We start from the raw sequence: 25,772 nt of genomic DNA on the forward strand, positions 1-25,772 counted from the left end.
TCAACCCAGATATTGTAAAGACACAGACACAGACAGAGAGACACAGACAAGCAAACATGAATGAATGAAAGAGTGTATAGAGGAGTATTTGGTTTGGGGTAGCACAACAGCGGTTTGTTGGGTGTGGGAAGTTGGGGGTTGGTTGGTTGATTGTGTTCGAAACCGAAACCTCGAATCGAAGTTGCATCGAGCGAGAAAACTGTTAAAAAAGAAACATGAAAATATTTTTCTCCAGGTTTTGTTGCTGACTGCTGGAGAAAAATGTGGAAGGCTCGGTTTTACAACCCAGGGATTGTGGCGTGGGTGATGAAAATATGATAACTTTGGATTGGCGGAATTGGTTGGACCTGATGAAAGCCGGTGGATGGCGGGTAGTGTCGAGTGTAAAAAAAGAAAAGAGTGAGAAAAGGTAATGGAAGTGGGAATGAAACCTGAGGGGGGGATAAGTGGGTTACCAAGATTTGAAAAAAGGGCCATGGAACCCCAAACTCCCCCCTAAGGATGAAACAACCCCTTCCCCTCATTCAAAGTGAAAGAAGATCAAAAAATGATCAACGGTAATACACACTAAAAAGAAAATATATAAAAAATCAAAACTTTTTTTTTAGTTTCTGCGTCCTCCTTCGTCGTACAGAATAACCCAATCTCTTCAATGCAATGCAAGAGGAATAAAAGAAAGGAAAGTCCGCCAGCCGACGTAATATATATATATCATTTCTGAAACACAGAAAAAAGAGAGAGATCTTCGTGGTGGTTTCTTGTGCAATATGCCATTCGCAGAGTCCACAGGAGAAAGAGAGAGAGAAAGAGAAAGAAAGCAAGTCGTCGAGTCGGTCCATCATCCATCAAGTCACATCAGGATTCAGGATAACCTTAGGACATATCGATCAATCAGCAACAATCAATCAATACGCCTCAACAAACTCGCGTCTCTCACGGGCACCCATAAGCATGCCCAATCCGCCAATAGCCTTCCTCCTGATGCGCGTCGCAAAGTTCTTCGGCCCGAGCTCGTCAGCGCCCGACGGCGGCCCACGGGGCTGCCTTGTCGGCTGGCTGACCATCCTGTGGCCAGCTGCAGCCGCTGTGTTCGCATTTGCGACACTGCCGGTGTTGCTGTTGTTCAAGCTCAAGTTGCCAAAGGCCGCTAAAGCACCATCTCCCTGTTGCTGCTCGGCCTCCAAGGAAGACGAAGAAGGTGGGGTGGACGACACCGGTCGCCCAATTCCCAGACCCTCGAAGAGCCGCTTGCTTGCCTCCTCGCGCGGCGAGAGAGGCATTTCGTTCGACGAGGAGGAGCGGGGAGTCGTAGGAGAGGAGCTCTTCACAGACGATCCGGAGGACTGGGTTTCCCCATCAGTGTCTTCATCAGTGTTGTCGATCGTCACTGCTGGAAGGGGTTGCGACACAGCAGGGTTGAAGCGAAGTGGTTGGGGGCGGAATTTAGGTCCAGAAGCAGAGATCGGAGAAGCGGTTGCAGCAGCAGACGTCACGCTGTCGAGACCAAGGCCAGGAGGAGGTGAAACCCGCTCCTCGCTCGGCGGGGGTGTGATCTTGACACTGGGGGAAGAGACCGCACGGTTGCCACTAAGGACTGAGTTGTTGTTCCCGCCCCTCCTCCAGTTGGAGGCCGAGTCCGATTTTGAAGGGACAACGCCGCCATTGTTGGATGCTGGATGGCCAAGAGAGGTGCCGCCGCTGATGACGGTGGTTGAGCTTGGGGTAGCAGGAGGCTCGCCGTGCTCGTCAAACCTGGCCTGATTGTTGGATCCGGGGCCGCTGAGGCTAGTGGAGCGGCTGCCAAAGCGCCCTCCGAGTGCAGCTGTCATGGGGACCTGGTCATCTGCAGTGGCGGAAGCGACGCCGAGCTGGGCTCTAAGTTGATCAGCCTGGTTCGCACGGCGCATCTGGGCGCTGAGAGTAGCCGCGCGGAGGTCGAACGAGTTGGTCATGGGCCCAGCGGTTGCGGGTGGGTTGAAGTTGAGGCTGGTTCGCCGCTCACGGGACTGAGCCTGGGCTTGGAGCTGTTGCTGCTGCTGGATCTGCTGCTGAAGCTGGGCCTGTGCGAGCAGCTCTGCCTGAGCCTGATACTGCTGAGCTTGCATAGCCTTGACAAAGGGAAGTGTAAGAAGACAATGGAACACGATAAGAAAAGCATCAACTTGCCTGGATGCGCATCATCTCAAGTTGGATCATCTGCATCTGGAGCTGCTGGGGGACCATGTTGGGGTTGAATCCGGGGCTGAAAGGCATGCTGTTTGGATTCATGCCCCTTGCTGCCTGATGATGGGCGAAACGGTTGTTGGGGCCATCTACGGCAGCGGTCATAGGGACGTTCCTGGGTGCAAAAACGCCGGGCTGGGGCAACTCCTGGACATAGTCGTCCTCCTCCTCCTCTGGGAAGATGTTTGTGGGGTGCTGCTGAGAGGCGAAACGGGGGACATTGAAAGAGCCAGCTGGAGCTGCTGTGTGGGGAACGGCGGTTCCTGAAGCAGAGCGAACACCGCCTGTGCGAAGACCAGCGAGGAGGGAGGCTCTGTTGTTGTTGTTTGCGGTAGTCATTGCTTTGGTGGGAGTCAGAAGTGATAGATACGATTACTTGTGATTACTGGGCAGAAAAGAGGATACAGCTGGGGATATGAGACAAAGAGCGGGGAAAAAAGAAAGGGCGCACTTGATAGAGTGTGGCCGTCGATGACTCCTGTTGACGATGGATGGCAGAGAGTGCAAAAAAGAGAGAAAAGAAAGAAAATACGGAGATTGTATAAGGAAGAAGATGAAATTGCCACCCAAACCAGGTCAGAGGAGAGAAAGAAAGCGTTGTTCACTAATACACAAACTACAACATACTACTCCCAGGACCCCAGTCACCCCTAATTGTCACAGGTACTTTCTCGCGCTACTCCGAACTCGGCTGTCGAATACCGCACTGCGTATGCGCGTGTGCGCTGTCTGGAATGGGTTCAGCATCGTCTACAACGTCCGTCAGCACACTCAACCAACGCCCAACAGAGTCCCGCTACCTTGACATACAGCTCCCACACCTCCATGAAGAACGCCCGGATGCCCTCGTCGTTCTTGCCCTCGTGCAGCAGCACAAATTTCATGTCTGTCCAGTCAGCCAGCGCTCGCTCCAGATCACACAGGTCTCTTACTGCTCGGCGTCACAAACGCAGACACCGTCCACTCATTGAACTTGTCTACAGACTTCAGGTACCTAGCACAACTCAGCAATGTCCACCGCCAGCCCAACTCAGCCACGCACATCATATTGTCCTTGCGCATCACATCTTCAATCACATCCAACCCCGCATTCGCAATCATCTGGATCACATGCCGGTCCTGTCCGCCCCCTACCCGAACCGCACCCCCAGTCGTGTGCTGCGTCGCACTTGACGCCCCAGACAGCGCCGTCAGCGTGCCTGCGAACGCGGAGGTCGACCATGTCGGCAGATTCGCGGCCAGGGGTGATGTCGCGCTTGCCACCGGTTTCGTCGACTGGTGCGTGAGGCTGTACAGCGGGGTATCTGATGGCGACAGCAGAAACAGGTGGTGCGACATTGTTGTTCTTTCTCCGAGCGCTAATCGTGTTGTGTGACGCGCGAGTCCTTTGTTTGGCACCCCCATCCGGAACAAACTCGGCCACTTGAGAAACCTGACAGTCATCCATTCACGACCCAACAGCCATGTATCCCACTCTCCGCTGCTCCTCTGCCAGGGCCCACACACCCCTCATCAAGTTCCTCGGAAAGCGCACATATCCCAGCAGTACGTCTCCTTTCTCTCCTTCTTTCCACTTACTCACACCGTGCAGCGCCCGATGCTCCCCATCCGCATCCAGCCGCCCCTGCAGAGCTCAGGCAGCGCATCGCAGACTTTATAGCAAAACACAACTCCCCACAACCCACGGCACCCAGCACAAACATCTACAACGACTTTTGGGAGGCCCCTTCTCGCTTCTGGAAACCCAGAATCCGCCAGATAGAAGAGGATGAAATGAATGCCATCATGGTGCGTGGCGTCCTCTATTTCCCAGACAGTCCCTCACCTTGCCATCTCAGAGCGGAGGAGCATCTTCACACTAATATCCCTTACTGATACTATAATTCGAGAGTTGTACACAAGTCTATTGACTAATAATCCAGAAATTACATGTCATAATCAATCTTTCTCTGCATACGCTAGCAGGTGCTCTTCGACTTCCTTTTCTCCCAGCACCCTCCACTGCCCTCGCACCTTTTCGTCTTCAAGTTCGCTCGAAGACACAATGCCAATTTCGATCTCTCCCGGCTTGTAATCAGTAGCATGCACAACCGACATGACCTCAATCGCCATCTATGCCAGTTCATGAGCAACCAAAAAATCCAACGATGAAACTCAGAAATCACCTCGATAACCTCGTTCCGGCTCAATGTCTTTCCGGCCTTGCTCGCATCATCCCCACCACGGCCGTTGTCAAGTTTCTTCCACTTCTTCTCAAGGTTGTTCATCGCCTCCTGCTGCTTTTGCCCCGCAGCCGTCGCGTGGAATCCGACAAAGTATCCCGCTGGGTCAAGTTTGAATACCTGTGGTCCAAATTCGGGATCAATTCCGATCATGATCATCGCTGTGTGATTTGCAACTCAGTGGAGGAAGACTAGAAGGAAAGGAGAGTGTGTGTACCGATGCCCAGAGGCCGCATGGCAGCGCGCTGCGTGTACACTTGGTTGATGTTGGCCATCCGCCGTGCAAGGGCGTCGGGGGTGATTTCGTACCCGAATTTGTATCGAAACTCTGCTGCTTCAGAACGTGCTCGGGAAACCTGAGCCCTTGCGTCCGCTAAAAGAATATAAGGCGCTTGAGTCGAATCGTAATGAGATGCAACGACCAAATGTACCCAGAAGCCCAGTCATCACACACCCGATTGTGGGGGTGATGCTGAATAGATGCGTGATGGTTGATGCGTCAAGGAGCTTGTCCTGTAGAGTGTACATTTGTAAAGTGAATATATGAGTGAGGACGTCATCGTTCAATATATGAGCCTCGACGCACAGGGACTTTGCGTTGGGTGATAACGACAGATGTATCTTTTCCACGGACGGCAATGGCTGTATGTCCAGAGCCTGAGATAGCTTTGAAAGCATATTCTGGACGCAACACAGTGCTTCAGTCATAAATTGACAGGGAACTCGTGCATCGGTGCTCACCAACTTGGTATAATCGGCCCTCAGGCGAGAAAACGGTAAGATATCTTTGCGCATATAGATCAGAACAGACCAGATAAAGAGACGGGGAAAAGAAACAGACCTGTCGTAGGACGTCCTGGACATGGCAATAGAATGAGTTTCTTTCAATCAAGAGGTTCCCCCCAGCGTAGGGCGACGCGCAAGTGGTCGTCACGCGATCGTCACGCGTTACTCTGTCACCTGCCCATTCGAAATTCGATCAATTCGACTCCGAGATTGGACTTGCGTTTTTGACTCGAAAAACAACCTCCCTTCCTCTCGGCTGGGCCACATAATGAAGGAGGCGGTCTCGCATCAGGCTCCAAAAGTAATGTCAGTTTTTGTTCTGCTTTCTATATGTATTTGATGGGCGATATTCTGATGACTGTGTCGTGGATAGTAAAAAGCTACAGTTCAGTCTCTTAAATGCCCAGGACACCGTCAAGATCTCGGAATATGAAGTTACGCACCGCGAATTGTATACACCCACCGATCGTCTTCCTGTGAAAAATGGTGTCCTCGATCGCCGTCTTGTGGGTTCATTTCGTCGAGACTTTCGATCCAGTTTTATTCACTTTGATCTTCCTCTGTGTGTAGGGTACAACAGATAAAAGTGCGTTCTGCGAAACGTGCGGCCAGTCGTCGGTGAACTGCGTAGGACACTACGCATATATCAAGCTCGTCGTGCCCGTGTTCCACATTGGCTATTTCAAACACACGATCGCCATCCTCCAGGCCATCTGCAAAGTGCGTCTATTCTCATACGTGATTGCAAACCCAGTGCTTATCCACATTAACAAAAGACATGCGCCCGCGTTCTCCTTGAAGAACCAGACAGACGCAGCTTCCTCAAGCGCTTCCGACGCCCCGTTCTCGAAAATATGCAGCGCCAGTCGCTCTCCAAGGCAGTCAACACCATGGCGCGCAAGGTCGTGCACTGTCCGTATTGCTCTGCGACCAACGGCGCCGTCAAAAAGGCCGGCGCGCTCAAAATCATTCACGATAAATTCCGCGCAAAGAAGACGGCGGATGAGTTGGAGAAGTGGAAGCAAACCTTCAGTTCGGCTGTCGAGGCGCAGAAAGAACTGGGGATGTATATCAATAAAGGGGTGCATGAGGATTTAAACCCATTGAAAGTACTTGATTTGTTTAGAAGGATATCAGATGAGGTGCGTCGGTTTGTATTTTTATACCTTCTTGGAGTTGAAGTGTGGTTGGATAGGATTGTGAATTGTTGGGCATGAATCCGAAATGGGGTAGACCTGAAGAGTTTATTTGGCAATATATTTCTGTGCCTCCTGTATGCATCCGACCATCTGTAGCCCAAGATGGGGCTTCCAACGAAGACGATCTAACGGTAAAACTAACCGAAATCGTGTTCACAAACGTGCTCATAAAACAAGGCCTCGCAAAAGGCGCTCCGACCCCGCAATTCATGGTATGTTCAAATTTTCTTTACCGGTTCAAATTATTCACATTCCTTCAGGAACAATGGGATTTCCTCCAACTTTCTGTCGCCATGTATATTAACTCTGAATTGCCGGGTGTACCCCCCCAAGTCGGCCAAAAGCCCATCCGCGGCTTCGTTCAGCGCCTCAAGGGTAAACAAGGTCGCTTTCGTGGAAACCTTTCTGGCAAGCGTGTCGATTTCTCAGGGCGGACTGTCATTTCTCCGGACCCCAATCTGCGGATCGATGAGGTTGCAGTTCCCGAGCGCGTCGCGAAGATCCTGACATACCCTGAACGCGTGACGGCACACAATATCCACCTTCTGCGTCAGGCTGTGCGGAACGGTACAGATGTGCACCCCGGCGCGAATTATGTGGCTAGAGGAGACAATAAGAAATATTTGAAGTTTGGGAATCGCGCGGCTATTGCTGATGGACTGGCGATTGGTGATATTGTCGAGAGGCATATTGTGGACGGTGATATTATTTTGTTCAATCGGCAACCGTCTTTGCATAAAGTGCGTTGTGGCTTCTAAATTATATCATTCTGGACTCCTGATGTTCGAGATTTCTTCAGTTGTCTATTATGTGTCATCAAGTCTGTAGTTCTTGCTGGTGGTTGAATGAGCGCTTGCTGACAACATGTTGTAGGCTAAAATCCGACCATGGCGTACTTTTCGACTCAACGAATGTGTCTGCGGACCATACAATGCAGATTTTGATGGAGACGAAATGAATTTGCGTGAGTAGCAAGTTTACAAGCTCTCAAGCCCTGAACCTTCTTCAACTATTTTTTATTTCAATACATGAACAGACGTGCCCCAGACAGAGGAAGCCAGGACAGAAGCTCTCGAACTCATGAATATCAAACACAACCTCGTCACTCCACGTAACGGCGAGCCCGTCATCGCCGCCATCCAGGATTTCATTACAGCTTCGTTCCTCATCTCCCGCAAAGACACCTTTTTCGACCGACGGCAGTTCACACAGATTTGCTGCTACCTTGCCGACGCTAACATGGAAATCGACATCCCGCCGCCCGCCATTCTCAAACCTGTGCGCCTGTGGACAGGAAAGCAGATATTCAACGTGCTTATGCGTCCAAATAGAGAGTCCAAGATCCTCGTCAATGTGGAGTCTAAATGCCACAAGTGGGAAGAGGCGAAGGGTGAAAATTACCCATGGATGAAGAAACCTGCGAAAGATCTGTCACCGAACGATGGCTGGCTGGTGATTGTGAATAGTGAGATTATGTGTGGTGTTATGGACAAGGCGACGGTTGGAAGCGGGAAGAAGAAGTCGATCTTTGGTGTTATTTTGAGAGATTTCGGACCTCGTGAAGCAGCACTTGCTATGAACAGGTTGGCCAAGCTGTGTGCTCGGTGGTTAGGTGCGCGATTTCACTGTACTCTCACAATCTGCCTATTTAATGATTCGCATTATAGCGAACTATGGATTTTCTTTGGGTATCAACGATGTCATTCCAGGTCCTGATTTGAGAAGAATGAAGGATGAGCTTGTCGAAAAGGCGTACGCAGACTGTCAGGATCTCATTGCTCTCGCTAAAAAGGGGAAACTGGAGAACAAACCGGGTTGCGATCAAGAACAGACTCTTGAGGCAATGATCTCGTCTGTGTTGTCTAAGGTCCGTGAGGCTGTTGGACAAATTTGTATGAGGGAACTTAGCCGTCAAAATGCTCCTTTGATCATGGCTACCTGCGGTTCTAAAGGTGAGAAATTTATCAAAGCCTACATCTTTAAACACTTTTGTCTAACCAAATTTCTGACCCCTAGGTTCCGTCATCAATGTATCGCAAATGGTTGCTTGTGTCGGTCAGCAAATTATTGCAGGCCATCGTGTACCGGATGGTTTCCAGGATCGCTCCCTTCCGCATTTCCCAAAAAAATCAAAGGAGCCACCTTCAAAAGGTTTCGTGCGCAACAGTTTCTTCTCTGGGTTGCGCGCCACCGAATTTTTGTTCCATGCCATCTCTGGTCGTGAAGGTCTGGTCGATACTGCCGTCAAAACTGCTGAGACTGGTTACATGCAGAGACGACTGATGAAAGCTTTGGAGGATCTGACGACACAGTATGATCTTTCGGTGAGGAATTCAACTGGGGGTGTCGTCCAGTTCCGATATGGCGATGATGGCTTGGACCCAGCATGTTTGGAAGGAGACCCTCAACCTCTCGATCTGGATAGGTCATTGAGCCGTGTTTTGGTGTGTAAAGAGTTTCCTGAGTTTAATACAATGCTAATTATTGTTCACAGGCCTCTGGAAGACGAGACGGCCGTGGACTTTTGCCTTACGAAGTCATGGAATACGTCGATCGTGAATTGGCCACTCCTAGGTTTGTAAATGAAACATCGCCCACGTACCTTGACGTCGTTCGCAAATTCATCTTTGATAACGTTGCCAATAAGATGGCCGAGATTCGACGAAATCATGGCATGTTTGATGCCCTTGAAAAAGAGGGAGATTGGGATGAAGATACTGATCTGTCGATGGGCGCTTCAGGTAAGTATAAACATTTTCATGTCAAAACACATATTGATACATGCTACTTCAAGATGCCGACAAGGTTGCTGTGGAGAATGCCTCCAAAGTGACTGAAGCTCAGTTACGGAATTTCTTGAATATATGCTGGGAAAAGTATGTCAAAGCTCGCATCGAACCTGGTTAGTCATCTTTTTGCGCTTCACTTTGGTCTCATTTTCTTACATATGTATGTCGATAGGATCGACGGTTGGAGCCGTTGGTGCACAGTCTATTGGTGAACCAGGTACCCAGATGACGTTGAAAACTTTCCATTTTGCCGGTGTCGCCTCAATGAACGTCACACTTGGTGTGCCCCGTATCAAGGAAATTATCAACGCTGCCAAAATCATTAGTACGCCCATCATCAGTTGTAAACTGGTCACCAAGGACAGCGAAGCGTCCGCTCGTATCGTCAAAGGTCGCCTGGAAAAGACCCTACTAGGAGATGTATGTGGTTTTGGAAGGGGTAAATTACGTCTTTACTGACAAATTTTTGTTAGGTTGCTGCTGTCTTCGAGGAAGCGTGGGCACCAGAGTACACGTATATCGGTATCATCATCGATACTGAAGCCATTCGCAAACTCCAGGTATGTTACTTCACCCCGTGGTATTACTATCATCCTAATTGTAGCCCAGCTTGAATTAACTATCGATGATATTAAATGGGCCATTGTGGCGGCTAAGAAGTTGAAAATCAAACAAGAGGTAATTAGGGTAATAAGATGGACTGATATGATACTTATATAACGTTTAGGCTATCACTGTCATTCCTCGCAAAAACCGCTTGCGGATATACGTGGATGGCGACGACAAGTATTACCGTTTACGAGAGCTAAAGAGAGGGCTTTCGTCTGTCGTTGTAAAGGTGTGTGTGTGCAAAGAAGCCTTTCGAGATCGATAACTAACCAAATAATACGATTCTTCAGGGTGTATCTTCTATCCAACGCGCTGTCATCAATATCAAAGACAAAGATGATGCAAAGGGCAAAAAAGGTGACAAGGAGTTATTGGTAGAAGGTTATGGATTGCAAAAATGCATGATTACAGAAGGTTTGAATCCCAAATCGTTATTCGCTCTTTAATTTTTGATACTATGTCAATTTCAGGTGTAATCGGAGAAGAAACTTCTTCCAATCATGTAATTGAGGTGGCCCAAGTTCTAGGCATTGAGGCTGCAAGACGTACCATCATCAACGAAATTCAATACACCATGAAATCACACGACATGATCATCGATCCTCGGCATGTCATGCTTCTAGGAGACGTCATGACTTATAAGGTTTGGTCCATAGATACTATCTAATACAATTTTTCTGAACATTTGATTTCAGGGCGAAGTGTTGGGTATCACACGATTCGGTGTCGCTAAAATGAAAGACAGTGTCCTCATGTTAGCATCCTTCGAAAAAACGACAGACCATCTATTCGATGCCTCTGCGTATGGCAAAAACGATAGCATTGCTGGAGTATCTGAAAGTATCATCATGGGAAATCCTGCAGCTATGTGCGGAACGTCTATGTAAGAATTTTACTTTTCTTTCCAGCTTTCTCTCGCTGAAACACCTTTTCGCAGGCCGGCCCTTTATTCCATACCCCCTGTTCTCAAGAAGCCACGAAAACTGTTGTTCGAAGATGCTCTGTAGATCTTATATACCTGTACACATTCCTACATCTTTAGACTGCAACCGCATTGTATCATTATTGCATAAACCATATCGGCCTTCGAGTGCTTACCCTCCCATATACATTTACTTAGCATACCACTACAGGATCATTAATCATTCCTTGCTCATATGTATCAATCGCCAAAATTTTGGTACATCATTATCAAAAACTGTAAATTAGAACATACATACATGCCATGGTGTACAAAACAATGCGAAGAGCGATCGAAAGCTGGTATCGTCATGTCAAAGAGGTATCAATGGTTCATTCACCATTATCTATGACCCTTGTGCACTTCGAAGCGGTGTGCTGGTGCGCGTGTCGAGCCTCCTGATTTCTTTCTCTAATTTATCCATACCGGTTGCGCCGTTCAGTCCTGAACCCCGAGCACCGTGTTTATCGAATAAATAGGTCAAGAGATTTTTCTTGTCGTCCGCAAGACCATCAAGGAGTGCAAAAAGGTGCGTTTCGTCTCTTAGGACAAGTTGTGCTGCAATTATAGCAGCAGCAGCAGATTCTCGCACGATAAGTGACGTTTTGTCATTCAAAGACTGAAGGCATCGCATCAGAATTAGACCGAAAAAGAGATCAAAGGGAGAACATACATGAATTAAAGTTGCTTTAAGACGCGGAAGTTCTTCCTCTGCTATCTCTGCCGGTAGGCGTAGAATAAATTTCCCAAGAGCCATTAATCCGAATGCATATGTCGCTGCTTTGACCTCTTCACTGTCTGCAACCGGGGTAGGCTCCGAATGGAAAACCCGAAGGCTGGCATGCATAGTTGTCAGCCCATAGACGGGGTCTATTTTGGATGTCAGAGTATCCCGGATGGCATTTGTTCCTTCGAGAACCTATTATAACATTTAATGTCTTAGTATCCGCGAAATGGGGTCGGAAAGCCTACGTTGAGTTTGTTGCAGTATCTAACCCTCAAAATCATCGAGAAAATATCTCCTTCTTTTCCTTCGAGATATGTTGACTGACCTTCGAGCATCTCCCAGACCACAATGAGCCCGTATGAGAGCTCATCTTCAGTCTGATATTTTATATCGTCAGCTAAGAAATGATATTCAGCTGCATATGTGCACATACCCTGGTTGGTTCTAGGTACTTCATTAATGATATGAATAACCTTTCGAAAGTTTTGTTTTTCTCCCAAATGTCCACATGCAGAGCAGGGAATGAACGGGCAACCGTAGGAGATGGACTGCTTGGATGGCTGCCATTGCTCATAAAAGGAGAATTCGGTTCAGCCACTGCATTTTCCATGCAGATAACCGCTAATCGCTGAAGCGCCGGTACATCGGCATCTCCGTTGTCCAGCTGAGAGATAAGGTTGTCCATTTCCTGTGCACTGGATGCGGACTTGGTTGGAGCAACTTGAGAAAACACTACCACACCATCAGTAATCCAAACGAGTGGTCATATCGCTCTGAACTTACATATTTTGCGTTTTAACCACCAACCGTTGTCTTGCTTTTGGGTCTGCAGCACATCCAACAGTGATGGTTGAGGGCCTCTCGCAGGACTGTCTGCAAAAAGGGCTGCCTGTCTCATAACAACACTGGCCCGATGATTTGGAGTTACAGGAACGGGTTTGCCGCGAATCACAGGAAGAGGCGTTGGTTTTGTTTTTGGTTTAGTGTTTGGTTGCACAGGACCATTTCCTGATTTAAGCAAGGAAGATGGAATGCTTGGGTGACTATTCATAGGATCATCTTCAGGCTCAACGAGCTCGAGAAGCCTTTCTGCTGCGCTTTCGGCCTGCTCTGCGCGTGCTCGAAGAGCGTCTTCGACTATAGGCATCTGATTCGTGACCATATCTGATAAAGATCCAGAAGACAGGGCATTTGATACGGACCCAGTGGGATGATGATCTGATACAGGTGACATCGTCTGGGTTTTAATTGAGTGTGGAGGGGACTTCGCAGGTGTTTGAGCGTGAAGAGAGTGGGAGAAGGACATAAGATTGACTGAGTTATCCGAATCGCTATCTTCTGGGATAGGTACAGTTTGTGCCGTGAGGAGTTCGTCGTCGTCGTGCCCAAATATCCTGGACAAAGATTGACGAGAATGTTTTTTGGTTCCTTCGTGGACAGTTTGGGTTAGATGCCCTAAAGCCACGGGAACTGGCGGTTTAGTCGATGATTGTTGCGCGGCAGTCAACACATTGTTGGACAAAGAGTTCCGAGAACCCGAGCCTGGAATACCACCTGTTAACGGAGAGGATAGTCGTCTGCGCTTGCTGTCCTGGTCTACCAAGGATGGCGAAGGACCTCTAGCCATTTTCTCAGAAACACTGGACGACGTTCGGCTGTGAGAGGCAGAGTTAACTACCGGCGCACTAGTAGTCCTGCTTATACTTGCAGAAACAACACGGCGATTAACAGATGGCGGTGACGTGGAAGTCCTTAAAGGAGAACCTGGGCGCGCAGGAGGACTTCTGGTTGAAGCGTTTGGGGAGGTTTCGCGTCTTGGTGCTGCTGCTGCATGTGAAGAAGAGGTAGCTTGATGACGGAGGCTAGGCGGAGCAGTAGCAATAGCTTTCGCTTTCGCCCTGCTGGCAGCTATGGCAGCAGCCACACTGGATTTCTTCGTGACCTTGGGCGTGGTAGGGGGCAGAGCCGCCTGGCCGCCCGGAATAGGGCACACTTTTTCGACCTGTTTACGGGCAGTGGCATCCAGTGTTTCTATGATAGTTTGGGCACGTTCAGGCCATATTTCATGGAATACCCAGTACAGCAGACGCGCGGTCTCTCTGACAGCTGGGCTTGGGTCGGCCAACGCTTTTTTCAGAGACTTCTCCAAAGTCTCTGTCAGATTATTTGCATCAATCGCGGCCTTGGAACGAGTACCATGGGTTTCAAGATAATGCTTCAAGTGTCCAACAACGAAAGCTCGCGATTGTAAAGTCTTCTCTTGCAGACTGTTCCAAAGTAGAGGTATGACCAGTCTTGGTTGAGGAGACGTGTAGGTGATAATTGTCCCCACTGTCACTTGAGATTGTTGTGCCGTGATTTTCTTCGTAAATCCCGCCATTTTGAGAAGATTTGTCAGAAGTACTTCACAGTGAGGATCCAGAAGCGGTCCGAGTGCTATCGCTAACTCAGAGTACAGAGAGCAAGTATTCAATGCGACAGTTGTCCTCAGACTGGCCAGCTAATGACCATATCAATATACAATAGTCACAGTATAAAAGAATTAACACCTACAGTTTTCGTGGACCACATGATGAAATTATCTTTCAATCCCGCCAAGAATTGTTCCTGGTATCTAACGTGAACTTCACCTTGAAGCATGCCGCGCACCCGTTGTATAGCTTGGTCTCGAATGGCCCAGTTGTGTTCAGTTTCTTTCCCCTGTCATTGGAAAGACATAAGTAAGCCTACTTACTACGAAGCAATGAGGTAAATTTACGTCAAAAGGCTTAAGCATAGCCGCGAATTCGTTTTCTAAATCTCGGGCAGAGGCAATCTATCCTTGTTGTCACTTAAGTGAATGGAACATCAATGGGTGATAACTCACATATACAGGCTGAATTTCTGAACTTTCTGATATAGGCGTTTGAGGAGGCTGAGGAGAAGCTACGTTTGCTCGGCTCGGTGGTCTCGAAACCTCCTTTACGCTTGTTGAACTGACAGATCTAGACATGCTGGCGTTTTGGCTGGCAACTCGAGGCCTCTTTCCCTGTAAGGCAAGGCTGGGAGGGATGTATTCTTTCTTTCCATTAAGCGCGTCTCCGTCCCCGGATTCCTCGTTACTTGGAAGAGTGTTCGAGGCCGTACTACTGCTAAGAAGCTTCGAAAGCACACTCTCAACAATTGTCTTGCGTACGCCTTTCTTGGTCATTTCTTTCTTGAGATCTGCACGCGCCGCGTCGGTCACCCCAGGCCCTGAGAATAGCTCCACGACTGAGACACGCGCACAATCGCGTACATGTGGGTCTGTATCTTCCAAACAGTCCACCAAAAGCGTGGCATACGGTCGAATAGGAAAGAGGTGGTGGCTGCGTCGAATGTGAACTAGAGTGAGAATGGACTGGAAGAGAAATGACGTTAGGAGCTAAAAAGAGGACGTGATATTTGCTTACTTGTTCCCTGACTTTCCACACCTTGCTCGCCAAACCCCCCTCTTTGATAAATCTCTCAAAGATCGCTATAGGCGGCTCTATACCCTTTCCTGACTTGGACAGAGGATTGGTCCCTCCAACCCTGAATGCGTACCCTCCGAGGATGACGAGGGTCTCCCGAGCTTTGGCCTGTGCCTTTTCTTTATCACCTAGCCGATCAATCACGCCGCCTGGTGGTAAGAACGCAACCAATGCTGAACGAAGGGCACTTGAATCTATCGTTCCCGACGGCGACACGGAGGATGTGGAAGATGAGTTTTGCACAGGGGTACTTGAGCGAACAAAAGCATTGGAAGGACGAGTAATAATATGTGGGAGAATAGCAGGTAGGGCAGATAAAGTAGCATTTGTGAGATGGAGATTGGAAGTTCGTAAAGATGCTTTCAGGATGCTAATAAGAGCGTCTGGGTCCTGGAACTGCAGAAACTTAGAATGCGTAACACGTAGTCAAGAAAGGATGCAACGGACTTCGGGGCTCCCACTTTCCAAGTATGCTTGTAGTTTCGTGAGGGCATCTACTTTTGCATCAACATCTAATGAATAGGTTTAGGGTCAATTCAAGGTGAAACTAGAGGTCCAATACCATTAGATTTGCATTGCGTTAGGAGTTTCTCGTATTGAGACGCTCCCGGGTCCATGATGACGATGAGAGAAGGAAATAAACAGTGCTGTATTGTATGCACACCACTAACAACATTACTTCCATTTGGAGACTGGACCCTGATCGTATATTTTCACGCTTAATGTTCTAAAAGTGCACATGTTTTCTATAATGCTATCCGTCGCTATGTACACAACGCCATTCTTCTCAAACATCGGAATGTCCCAAAGACTTTCCTGGTTGAAGTTTATCTCGGATTCGTTGTTTCTAAACAGAAAGCCCATGAAGGGGCACATTTCGCGAAAATAGATGGCACCTACGAGGACTTTTAATTCGGGAAAACCTCCTTCCAATTTCCTGTCCCACACTAGAACAGCAATATCCGTGTCCGGAGTCGACAGCCAAACACGAAAGCGGCCTGCAGTGTCGTCCTTGTTAAGGGGGATTAAAGTGATGGACCCAATTGTAGGAGGTGGGAACGTTAAAAAAAGTTCGGTTTGTACCCAAGTGGCACGATGAAGCCTAAATCCACGTCAAGATGGGATCGACTCTGTTGGAATAAACCATTTACCATCGGCACTAGATAATAAATGAAGGCTGTCTTTTCAAGTTTGATTACAATCAAAATAAACCACACACTCGATCGCAGAATTCAATTGTGACCGTCGTGGAGGCCAGAGGCTGCGGAAAGACAAATGTCGAAGGATCGATCAGATTACTCTGTGCAGTATCCTCAGTGTTGGTGGCCATGGTTCAAGGTTTGTTGTGCTTAGCTCTGAGGCTCTGAGGTCATCGTGCCATTCGGGATCACGTGTAGTTAAAACCGACGCGATCGCCGGACGCGTTTCAATTTGTCAATTAACAGAGTTGCCTCCTTCCTTTCAACACGTTATGGTCTCATCAGAAACTCAAACCCAATTACAGCAATCCGAGGACAAAATCAAGGATCTGCATCGATGGACGGTTCATGGTACGCAACCAACCATAGTATTTCGATGATGATGACTTCTTTAATCACACATATCGCTATGTACAGTCGAAGTTCGCCTGAAAACGAGAGCCTCCGCTCGATTTGACACCGTTAGAAATCATGTACATACGTTCATCGAATCATTTGGTCGTCTTTTTCTTCCGTCCACTCTGGACGGCTGGGAGGAGGTCCCAGAGCTCGCTTCTTCCGTGGAGATGATTACAGTGTGCGAATCACCATGTCCCGAATCCTCGCTTTCTATGGACGAAATGAACATCCAGATACACGTCTACAAACCCTCTGATGGAGACGCATTCGAAGAGTTCTCCAATAGTTCAGGAAACTTGAACGATGCGGACGATACCATGGCTGCAAGTCTGTGCGAATTGCCCAACAGAAGTCACGAAGGATTGTGGGACTCATTAATTTATGCGGACGATATCAAGATGAAGCTGCTCGACTATATACATGCTACTATTGTCTTCAGCGATGCAAACGTTGATTGTGCGTGTCCAGTAAACATGGTCTCTTCTAAACTCACATACCATTCACAGTCAACCTTGTGTCTTGGAATCGCGTAGTCCTTTTACACGGCCCTCCTGGGACAGGGAAAACATCACTCTGCCGCGCCCTTGCACAAAAGCTTGCCATTCGTCTATCCCATCGGTGAGATCGTTGAGCAGCTCACAAACATGACCCGCCTCATCCCTTTGTTAGATATTCAAACGCCCGCCTACTTGAAATCAACTCGCATTCTCTATTTTCAAAATGGTTCTCAGAGTCAGGGAAGCTAGTCCAGCGGCTTTTTACCAGCATAACTGAGCTTGTAGAAGAAGAGGACGGTTTTGTGGTTGTGCTTATTGGTATGCACGTGTAATCAGTGCATGTATGCGTTTTCAAGTGTCTAACCAATCCTGTAGATGAAGTGGAATCGCTCACCGCTGCACGAGCGGGAGCGATGGCGGGCACAGAACCATCTGATGGACTACGAGTTGTCAATGCGCTTTTGACTCAATTGGACAAACTAAAGCAGCGAAAAAACGTACTGATCATGGCAACAAGCAACCTTGTTAAAGCAATCGGTATTTGCATATACACCCATTCTGCATGACTTACTTTTAATGATTCGCATCCACCTTACAGACTCGGCATTTGTAGACCGAGCGGACATCTTACAATACATAGACCTCCCATCACGAGAAGCTATATACGAAATTCTTCGATCATGCCTTTGTGAAATTATGAAAAAAGGAATTGTTGCATCCGTGGTACGTTTACATCACAAAAGCATAAATGCATAACTCATGCAGCGCGTTCCAGTCTGTTCCAACCCTCAAACAGGTGCAAATGTATGAGATTGTGAAGTCGACCGGCCGGTCAGATATTTCAGAAGGACAAGATAAGCCGAGAAATGTTGGTCTACGCCTTTTGGCACTGGCTTCTGCATGCAGGGTAAATATGTCTTCGCAATACGTCATTTCTACAACTGATTCTTTCTCCTCGTACCCTCAGGCGCAAGGAATGTCAGGACGCGCACTGCGTCGGTTGCCTGTTCTTGCTCTTGCTCGAAATATTGGCATTGGGAATATTAACATTGGGGGTCCAACGTCGTCAAAAGAAAATCAAGGCGCTTCAGTTGAGGTTTGGTTAGATGGGATGGAAAAGGCCGTGAAAGACCACGCCAAAGAATCGGAAAAGTTGATATAAACCTTTTTTGTTCGTTATACGTTTCTTCACGCCTTACCCACTGCTTTTCTTCATCGCAATTCGTCAATCCTGATATGTACATTCGACTGATTGAACCACCACATAGTTTCTCACTCTTTTAATTTTATCTTCGTGTGGGCGGTCAGCTACACAATGGGGCATACTAATGCAGGAACACTTAATAGAAAGAAGGTTTCACACATTTTACGTTGCCGCACAAGGCTCACAAAGATCCATGACTTTATAATTCTAACTTGTGACAATCATCGTGAACATGGATCGCCAGGGAAAGAGGGCGCAAACTATGATCCCATTATCCAGATTTTTTTGGGAATTTCCATCTTAAATACAACACCGGCGGTAAAGCTACCTCTAACTGCACCAACGCAGGGGCATAGGTGTACAACCTAGCAACAGAAAGAGCTCACGGGTTGGCCTGACGTTACGCGCCGCATCACTCTGTAACTAGTAAGTTGGTGTAATCACCCTAAAAACGTCGCAAGTAAGAAAAAAAATATCGCGCAAAATAATCATTTTGACTTGCAAATAAAAGGCATGTCTAAGGTAAGACTGTGCCATGCTATGATTTTGAAGACTGGTCCAACTGGTGGTGCAATGAAGGCGACGGCCGAGGGATAATTGATACCCTCGGATGGTGTTGATGCAGAGCAGACGCAACCGGTCCCAGCGTCGACATCCTCCTGTAATATGTGGGCTTTTTCCGCTGAACCTGAGGTTCCTCAACTTCTGTCGTCTGAAAGTTGACAATTTCCTTCCACTTTTCTTTTGTTACTTCCACTCTGCTTCCCTCAGAGCGTAGGAAGATGTCTTTGCCCGCCCACACACGCCTGCCCAAGCGTTCCTTTACCCGTTGTATGGTACGTCCGTATATATAGCGTAGAGTGTCATTAAGTTCTGTTAGTTCTGCAACGTTACGTTTGAGAATAAGTATATGAAGCCCGATATTGAATGGTTGGGATTCGGATGGTGGAGTTAGAGGAGGTGGGTCAGGGATGTCTGCCTCAAAGAGCTCTTTATAGCTGTACGCTGGGGCACGCGGTTGACCGCCCATAGCCGCAATAGCCTTCTCCTGAGGCGAGGCCCCAGGATATTGAGATGTCAGAAACTTTGTTTTTTTGGTTAAACGCTTCGCAGGCAAGTGGTATTCGGGATTTTTGATGGCGTCGAAGATGGACTGATAGAAGTCGACTGCATTCTGCTGTTTCCGAATGATTGTAGGCACTTTGGTGGTCAGCCATTTCATGAGCCCGACGTTTTTGTTCCTGTTGGCTTCACCCATTGCAGGGAGCAGTATTAGGCGGGAAATGGCTATTCGGGGAGCGGGAATGGTGTTGAGAGGTAGCTTTTTCGCGAAATGATGCTGGACTTGCATTTGCAAATCAATTGCGGCCTGCTTGCTCTTTTCTCTTGCATCTAAGATATAGTGTCGGGCAAGGGAAGGGTATCCTAAATGACACAGATGGCGGATTAGAATAGAATATGTAGTAGTATTCGGCGTGGCGGATGGAAACGGGAAGGGGGGAGAGACCTCGACGTCAACACCAAAATCTCCTTCGTCGTCGGAATCAAACGAGTTGAAAAAGTGTTGGCTGGCTTGCTGGAGCGGTTGGGTAAGAACTTCGAATGCCTGAATCATCTTCGACACTTCTCCCAATGTGCCCAGGATGTCGAGCGTGGTATTGAGCGCGGCTGTGGAAAAAGGAAAGGGTATGGGGTTGTCCTTCCGCTCGGTATATTCTAATGGGATGCGGTCCAGGTTCGAAAGGTCGATAGCATAACCACGTCGCAAGATAGATTCCAACCCCTGCAGATTCAACGTCTCCTTCATTATCCGAAGACCCACTTCAAGGTTCAAGCCTGTCATTGGCACATTATACTTGGACATTTCGGCCATATACATGTTAAAGAGCTCCTGGATACGGGCCTTTATGGTGTCGCGTATTTCCTCGTTGATGGGCAGGGAGAGCCGGAACGCAAGTGAACGCAGACAAAAACCAAAGGTCCGGTGATCTGGTGTAAGTCCGTCCCGCAGTATTTCTTGATAGACGCTGCGAGTGCCCTCAAAATGACCATATGCAGCAAACTGCTGGATGATGAAATTGTAGTCGCTCAACGTTGGACTAAGGCCCGACCCACGAATATTCCGGATGAGTATCTTGAACCGGGATTCGACGTCCGGGGGTGAGTAGTTGTGTGTTCCTTTTTCGAGCTCTCTAATTTGAGCGCGTTTGATAGTGTGTATGGAGGGAGTACAGTGACGCAGAACCTTTTGGTGGACCTCGAGGGGCAAGGAGTAGCTGCCGAGTTGTGCTAGGAGATTGCTGTAGTTTGCCCAGACATAGGAAGGATCTGCGGATTTGTCGGCGAGTGCATTGGCAAGGTCGCGGAAAGAGTACTGTTCGGCGGTGGAGAGAGTTGTGGGGAAATGTGCAGAATACGAGCGAGATATTGGCCGTGAGCAGTGTCTAAGTATTGGATGTGAAAAGACGCGACGTTTCATCGCGCATATGACAGTCACAAATTCAGGAAAAAAGTCAAAGTGCACTCAGGTAAGTTTGACATGAACGTCCCAGCCAAACAACGCTTCTCAACATCATCAGATACAATTGCAAATCCCAAATTCAGTACAGTTCATTTCTCTTCTACAGCAGACGGGACACAGCTGCGAAATCATTATATACAAACCACCCAATGTCTTGTATTATGGCCGAATTGCTTCCAGCGTTTCCATCGACGTTACACTGTTACCACGGATAACCTGAGAGCGCATCGATTTTCAGCGACAGATTCATGCATAAGCTTGAAATAAACGTACAACTGTTCCAATGGGGTGCTTCTGCGCAGGGCTGCTTTCCTCCATCGCGTCGTCGATGACCAGGTTCAAGAAAAGGTCGTAGCCGCGCAACACGCCGCTCACTTTTCGTCCACCTTGGAGATGGATGAATAATTTCTTATCCATAAACTGCGAACTTAGAGTTAGCATACGTGCCACTTGGCTAAATGCGCAATAAAATAAACAACACCTTTTTGAGTTCAGGTTGTGAAGCCTTGGACATGATTTTGATGATGGAGGAAAGGAGTCAAGGCGCGACTTGATTTGTGCTTTGCCGTATTTGGCTCTTGTGAGCTATTTGGATCACTTTCAGACACCAACCTTCTTGTACTCATTCTAATCCTAGTCCTTCTCGTTTTCACATCGTATGTTTCCCTTGCAAGCTCGTATCTTATAGTACTTATTTTTTGTCAGCCATATTCAAAACACGTCTGGCCTTTTTCAACAATGGCCACCTCCGCAACCTCTGGCACCAATTCTACACCTAGATGGGGTAGGTCTGGCGAACCAGGAAGTGCTTTCAGTGGTCTAAGTAGGAATGGGCGCGGAAGAGGGCGTGGTGGAGCCAGATCAGGGCGCGGTGGAGGCAGCGGCCGTGGAGGTGAAGGTGGAGGTGGAGGTCCTTCTAGCAAGGATTCAAAGCCTGACGATGACCACAAGTCAAACCCAAAGACTGATACTCTCCAAGTTCCATCCTCGGCCGCCTCCAAACCTTCCGGATCATCGTCCCATTCAGCTTCCCCCTCTATCCCCGAAAAATCGATCACCTCTTCTCCTTCTTCCAAATCTGCAAAGCCACCTTCTCGGCGAGCGTCGCGGGCAATTCCTTCAGCTCTCACAACCCAGATACAACCTACAGACGTACCAGCTCCACCAGCTTCTGCAAAGCCGTCCCACAGTAATAGACGAAAACGGTCCCAAACTGGAAAGTCCAACTCTGTAATCCCACCGAAAATCAACCCTCCAGCACCAAATGATAACCTTCTTCGCCCTAACAAACCTCTTCTGGGTCCTGTACCTCATACTGCACCAGTTAAAGATGCCCCTCCCCATATGAGCCAAAAGCCAGACATTCGTAACGATATCGATGCCTTGGTCGAGCGTGTTAGAGCCGTCGCCATGGATCACAACCGGCCTAGCACCCCAGGGAGCCACATAGATTGGGCTGGCGACGACGACGACAGCTTACCTGACTTGGATGATTGGGGTGTCAACCCGGCCACTTTCAAAGCCCAGAAAGCAGATGTTATCTCTCCCATCATCGTTGATGGTCTGAGGCCATTACCCGATCTCACTTCCCAATCAATCCCTAATAGTCCATTAAAACAAGTTCAAAATATTGTGACAAATCAAGACCACCCCGCCAAAACAGAACCGGACAAAGTGAATACCGACCCGTCAACACAGGACGCCAGTGCTGATTCTGATTCCCATTCAATATCCAAGGAGCCTGAAAAACCTGTTCTTCCCAAAGTCGTCGAGCCGGTAGCCAAAGAGAAACCCGCTTCACCAGTAATCTCGAACACATCAAAGACTGCTCCTAATAACATGATTTCCACCAGCAAAAAACCAATTCACCCATCCTTGCCGTCCAAACCTCTAGTTGCATCCTCGTACGTACCCCCCAAATTGCGGCCTGGAGCCACGCCTATGAGGAATACTCCATATCCTAGATCTCCTATCAATCCAACCTCTTCGGACAAGAAACCAGATTCGAAATCCGATGTCAACTCCACTATTTCGAAAGAGGCTCCACATGTTGAATCAGTCCCCGAGAAAGAGGTTCCTGCACCTGTTGAGCAGCTAGCAGCAAACGATGAACCAGTTGATAAACCTGCAACTCCCAAACCTCCAATAGCACCAGAACCCGAAGTCTGTGCACCTGCAGAACAACCCAAATCCTCGTCACCAGAACAGGCAAGTAAAGCCGGAAAGGCGGAGCCAGTTTTCGAGGGCCTTTCGGCTTCCATCCATGCACCCAAAGCCATGTCCGACTCTGTCTCCGCTCCTGCCAACATCTCTACCTATCCTGACCTCCCTACTCCCAACACATCCCTGCACGGTTTCACACACACACGGGCTCATACTGTCGGTCGCCCTCCATCGTTCTCAAAATCACCACAGGGAGAATATATTCCGCGGTTCTCTCGTTCGGGTCACTCGACGCCTCGAGGAGGTGGTAGCGGAGGTGGAGGAGGATTCCATGACTCTTACCATAATCGAACGCATTCGACGCCACCTGCGGGCGCGATGGCAAACCACCTGCGCACACCTCCTTCTTCGCGGCCTGTCATTACTGGAGACGCGATTTCACGCCTGGCAAGGACCATTGGAAGGACGGGGGCATCCTCGTCTTCGTCCTCAAAACCTCCACAATCCGTCCCCCTTGCAGAGTGATGTGCTCTTCTTCTTTGCGCGGACACGTGCATTTATCGCATCTTTTTCTCTATTTTCCCGCACGTACGATTGACCTGATCTTCTTTCAATTTTTCTTTCATTGTTTTCAACACATCGAACTGCTACTGATATACCCCTTGGTAATTTCATTCCAATGTTTTTTTGGCTCATTTCAATCAATAATTTAACTGCGACGTTCTGGTTCTATAACTTCCAACCCACTGCTCTTCTTTTGGCTTCTTTGCTGCGTATATATGACCATTGCTTTCCGTCCTTTTTTGTACATACAACTTTCCCTCCTAACTGGAATTGGAACACAACATTTGACTCGACTGCTGTACTTACTTTTGATGCTTAGGAGGTTCTGATTCCCTGATTGTATTTCTTTCTAACAATAATACATGTTAATGTGAAGTAAAATGTGAATGAACGTTCTCATATGGAGCTAAGTGAAATAGAATTAGTAAAATGCATCCATGCGAGTGCACCCAAGAATAAGAAAGAAAAATTAGATGAAAGGTGGTCTCTATTATACTTATTCTTCAGAGCTAAAAAACGCAACTTCGAGGCCTAGTGCTTTGATGGGCTTCGACCGACTTGAAAAATCTGACACTACTCCGAGACTAACCAACATATTCCGTAGTCTACCTTCCCACATAAGAGAGACGTCCTAGATTGAATGTAGAAATATTTAAAATCTGGAAAGATAATTATTCAGATAGTTCTTACATTATTGGTCGAAGCCCGTGCTTTTACAACGCCATGAACATCTGTTGAATGGATGGAAGGTGGTTCTTGGTAGGAAGCAGCAGTATCCAAACCATCCTCATCTGATGGAGAAGTAGGCGGGCGCCTCAACCACCACTCCACACCCATAGCCCACTCACTTTCAAAGCTGTAGACATTAAAGTCGAACCGTGAAGATAATGCTAGGTCGCGGGATACACGCGCCGTGTATGCGCCAGACATGTGTCCTAGCATGGGGTTGAAGAGGGCAGTTATGGTCGTAGGAGGCTGAGAGGGCGGTGCACGGGGTGTGTTCGTTGATGTATCGGTGTTGGGGCCAGTAACGGGTACCTGGAACGATGGAGGGGTTGCGTCGGGTAATGTCGTGAAGCGAATGCCCGTAGATACTAACACGCCCTCGCAATAAGCCTCATTGAATGGTTACAAATCGATATCAGGACATACCGCCAGCACTTCGCTCCTTTGCACTGAAGTAAATTTCAGCACCGACAGATACTCTGCCTTTGAGTCCGCCTTCGACCGCATCCTCTTCATCCACGCGCTTCATGCCCCGTCTCTTGGCAATAACCTCATCCGATGGTGATTCGGTCGACAGGCCTAGCTTTCCAAAATTATGCAGCATCCTGATACCCCACATCTCGTCCTCTGCACTCCATGTATATTCGGTGCACCATTTCCCGACATCATGCTGCACGTTGATCATAACATTACTTAAATCCGCACGTGGCCCCCGCAGCTCTGGATACTCACTCGAGGGAGGATCCGATATGGCAGAGATAGATGCTTGTATTGTCGGGGAGAGTCTCGTTGAATATAGTGCGTCAAGCCGTCCAGTCGGCAGAAAAAAGCGGCCATACAGTAAGTAATCTGCCATGCCGCCCATCGTCAGTCGACCGCCGCATCGAAGTTGAAAGTTTAAAGATATTCACCTCGAGTCGCTACATTTTCTCCTGCAAGCCATTCTTCTGCTTTTGGTTCTGGCCTCCGTGGTTGGTCATACACTTTGAAGCGTTCTATCATGTCCTTAAATCGGACATTTCCTGAGGACTTTACGTTAAGATCGCAGGAGGTGAATATGTACCCAACAGAGCCCTGCAGGGAAGGCATAGCCGTCATGGCATATGTTGTTTTGAAGAGGGCGTTAGGCGCTTTGGAAACAGAGAAATGAAGTCCATGAGGAACTGAGAAATCTAACAGAGCTAGACAAAATGTCACAAATTATAATAAAAAAGAATAACCGTTGAACCCGGGAAGACATACCACTCGAGGAACGTGTTATATTGGCATAGAGGTTATCTTCGTTCCATCCTGTGGCTTTGTAGTAGCTGCGTAACACGTACGAAGCAAAGGGGTGCATGAGATGGGTGGTGGTCAAGACGTGGAATTACCCATTATGGAAATGATTAGAAAATAGGCACACGCGCGGACTTGGCATATCAATGCAACTCCAATTCTACTTAGGCTTGAAGCTTGGACGAACCATCACAAACCGCTAAACCTCAACAAAACT

At 48.1% G+C, this 25,772-nt stretch overlaps 11 protein-coding genes across 11 annotated transcripts; 4 read left to right on the forward strand and 7 right to left on the reverse strand.

Moving 5' to 3' along the window:
- Positions 1-905: 905 nt before the first annotated feature.
- Positions 906-2,105, reverse strand: JR316_0005084 (uncharacterized protein; the record flags this gene model as incomplete). The annotated part of the gene is made up of 1 exon (XM_047890848.1): positions 906-2,105. One exon carries the CDS (start codon positions 2,103-2,105, stop codon positions 906-908), a length of 1,200 nt encoding a protein of 399 aa, XP_047750609.1.
- A 52-nt stretch (positions 2,106-2,157) lies between these two features.
- On the reverse strand, positions 2,158-3,561 carry JR316_0005085 (Trafficking protein particle complex subunit 2; the record flags this gene model as incomplete). Its single annotated transcript, XM_047890849.1, has 4 exons — positions 2,158-2,536; positions 3,034-3,109; positions 3,156-3,217; positions 3,266-3,561. The coding sequence occupies 4 exons, from the start codon at positions 3,559-3,561 to the stop codon at positions 2,158-2,160; spliced, it is 813 nt and encodes a 270-aa protein (XP_047750610.1).
- Positions 3,562-3,686: 125 nt separating this feature from the next.
- JR316_0005086 (uncharacterized protein) lies at positions 3,687-4,085 on the forward strand (the record flags this gene model as incomplete). Its single annotated transcript, XM_047890850.1, has 3 exons — positions 3,687-3,768; positions 3,815-4,011; positions 4,041-4,085. 3 exons carry the CDS (start codon positions 3,687-3,689, stop codon positions 4,083-4,085), a joined length of 324 nt encoding a protein of 107 aa, XP_047750611.1.
- Positions 4,086-4,161: 76 nt separating this feature from the next.
- JR316_0005087 (Proteasome subunit alpha type-6) lies at positions 4,162-5,309 on the reverse strand (the record flags this gene model as incomplete). The annotated part of the gene is made up of 7 exons (XM_047890851.1): positions 4,162-4,335; positions 4,389-4,606; positions 4,663-4,818; positions 4,877-4,958; positions 5,032-5,126; positions 5,187-5,230; positions 5,287-5,309. 7 exons carry the CDS (start codon positions 5,307-5,309, stop codon positions 4,162-4,164), a joined length of 792 nt encoding a protein of 263 aa, XP_047750612.1.
- Positions 5,310-5,499: 190 nt separating this feature from the next.
- Positions 5,500-10,835, forward strand: JR316_0005088 (DNA-directed RNA polymerase III subunit rpc1; the record flags this gene model as incomplete). Its single annotated transcript, XM_047890852.1, has 21 exons — positions 5,500-5,537; positions 5,605-5,737; positions 5,802-5,951; positions 6,008-6,373; positions 6,427-6,642; positions 6,691-7,170; positions 7,230-7,250; positions 7,304-7,394; positions 7,467-8,042; positions 8,098-8,382; positions 8,447-8,874; positions 8,925-9,171; positions 9,225-9,332; positions 9,392-9,639; positions 9,693-9,779; positions 9,829-9,897; positions 9,947-10,057; positions 10,119-10,242; positions 10,299-10,471; positions 10,524-10,711; positions 10,766-10,835. The coding sequence occupies 21 exons, from the start codon at positions 5,500-5,502 to the stop codon at positions 10,833-10,835; spliced, it is 4,209 nt and encodes a 1,402-aa protein (XP_047750613.1).
- A 300-nt stretch (positions 10,836-11,135) lies between these two features.
- JR316_0005089 (Protein STU1) lies at positions 11,136-15,624 on the reverse strand (the record flags this gene model as incomplete). Its single annotated transcript, XM_047890853.1, has 11 exons — positions 11,136-11,408; positions 11,463-11,708; positions 11,762-11,893; positions 11,950-12,248; positions 12,300-14,016; positions 14,070-14,216; positions 14,275-14,331; positions 14,383-14,895; positions 14,948-15,403; positions 15,455-15,519; positions 15,570-15,624. The coding sequence occupies 11 exons, from the start codon at positions 15,622-15,624 to the stop codon at positions 11,136-11,138; spliced, it is 3,960 nt and encodes a 1,319-aa protein (XP_047750614.1).
- Positions 15,625-15,682: 58 nt separating this feature from the next.
- Positions 15,683-16,337, reverse strand: JR316_0005090 (uncharacterized protein; the record flags this gene model as incomplete). Its single annotated transcript, XM_047890854.1, has 2 exons — positions 15,683-16,109; positions 16,225-16,337. The coding sequence occupies 2 exons, from the start codon at positions 16,335-16,337 to the stop codon at positions 15,683-15,685; spliced, it is 540 nt and encodes a 179-aa protein (XP_047750615.1).
- A 141-nt stretch (positions 16,338-16,478) lies between these two features.
- Positions 16,479-18,264, forward strand: JR316_0005091 (Pachytene checkpoint protein 2-like protein; the record flags this gene model as incomplete). The annotated part of the gene is made up of 8 exons (XM_047890855.1): positions 16,479-16,557; positions 16,624-17,061; positions 17,112-17,223; positions 17,275-17,420; positions 17,478-17,639; positions 17,701-17,825; positions 17,878-18,009; positions 18,070-18,264. 8 exons carry the CDS (start codon positions 16,479-16,481, stop codon positions 18,262-18,264), a joined length of 1,389 nt encoding a protein of 462 aa, XP_047750616.1.
- Positions 18,265-18,718: 454 nt separating this feature from the next.
- On the reverse strand, positions 18,719-21,341 carry JR316_0005092 (Small nuclear ribonucleoprotein G; the record flags this gene model as incomplete). Its single annotated transcript, XM_047890856.1, has 4 exons — positions 18,719-18,751; positions 18,995-20,680; positions 21,101-21,247; positions 21,309-21,341. The coding sequence occupies 4 exons, from the start codon at positions 21,339-21,341 to the stop codon at positions 18,719-18,721; spliced, it is 1,899 nt and encodes a 632-aa protein (XP_047750617.1).
- A 224-nt stretch (positions 21,342-21,565) lies between these two features.
- On the forward strand, positions 21,566-23,515 carry JR316_0005093 (uncharacterized protein; the record flags this gene model as incomplete). The annotated part of the gene is made up of 1 exon (XM_047890857.1): positions 21,566-23,515. The coding sequence occupies one exon, from the start codon at positions 21,566-21,568 to the stop codon at positions 23,513-23,515; it is 1,950 nt and encodes a 649-aa protein (XP_047750618.1).
- Positions 23,516-24,050: 535 nt separating this feature from the next.
- On the reverse strand, positions 24,051-25,619 carry JR316_0005094 (Mitochondrial distribution and morphology protein 10; the record flags this gene model as incomplete). The annotated part of the gene is made up of 5 exons (XM_047890858.1): positions 24,051-24,185; positions 24,245-24,648; positions 24,707-25,129; positions 25,192-25,461; positions 25,523-25,619. 5 exons carry the CDS (start codon positions 25,617-25,619, stop codon positions 24,051-24,053), a joined length of 1,329 nt encoding a protein of 442 aa, XP_047750619.1.
- Between the last annotated feature and the right edge of the window lie 153 nt (positions 25,620-25,772).

Source organism: Psilocybe cubensis, chromosome 4 (genome assembly GCF_017499595.1).
Source record: "Psilocybe cubensis strain MGC-MH-2018 chromosome 4, whole genome shotgun sequence".
NCBI classification, from domain to species: Eukaryota; Fungi; Basidiomycota; class Agaricomycetes; order Agaricales; family Agrocybaceae; genus Psilocybe; species Psilocybe cubensis.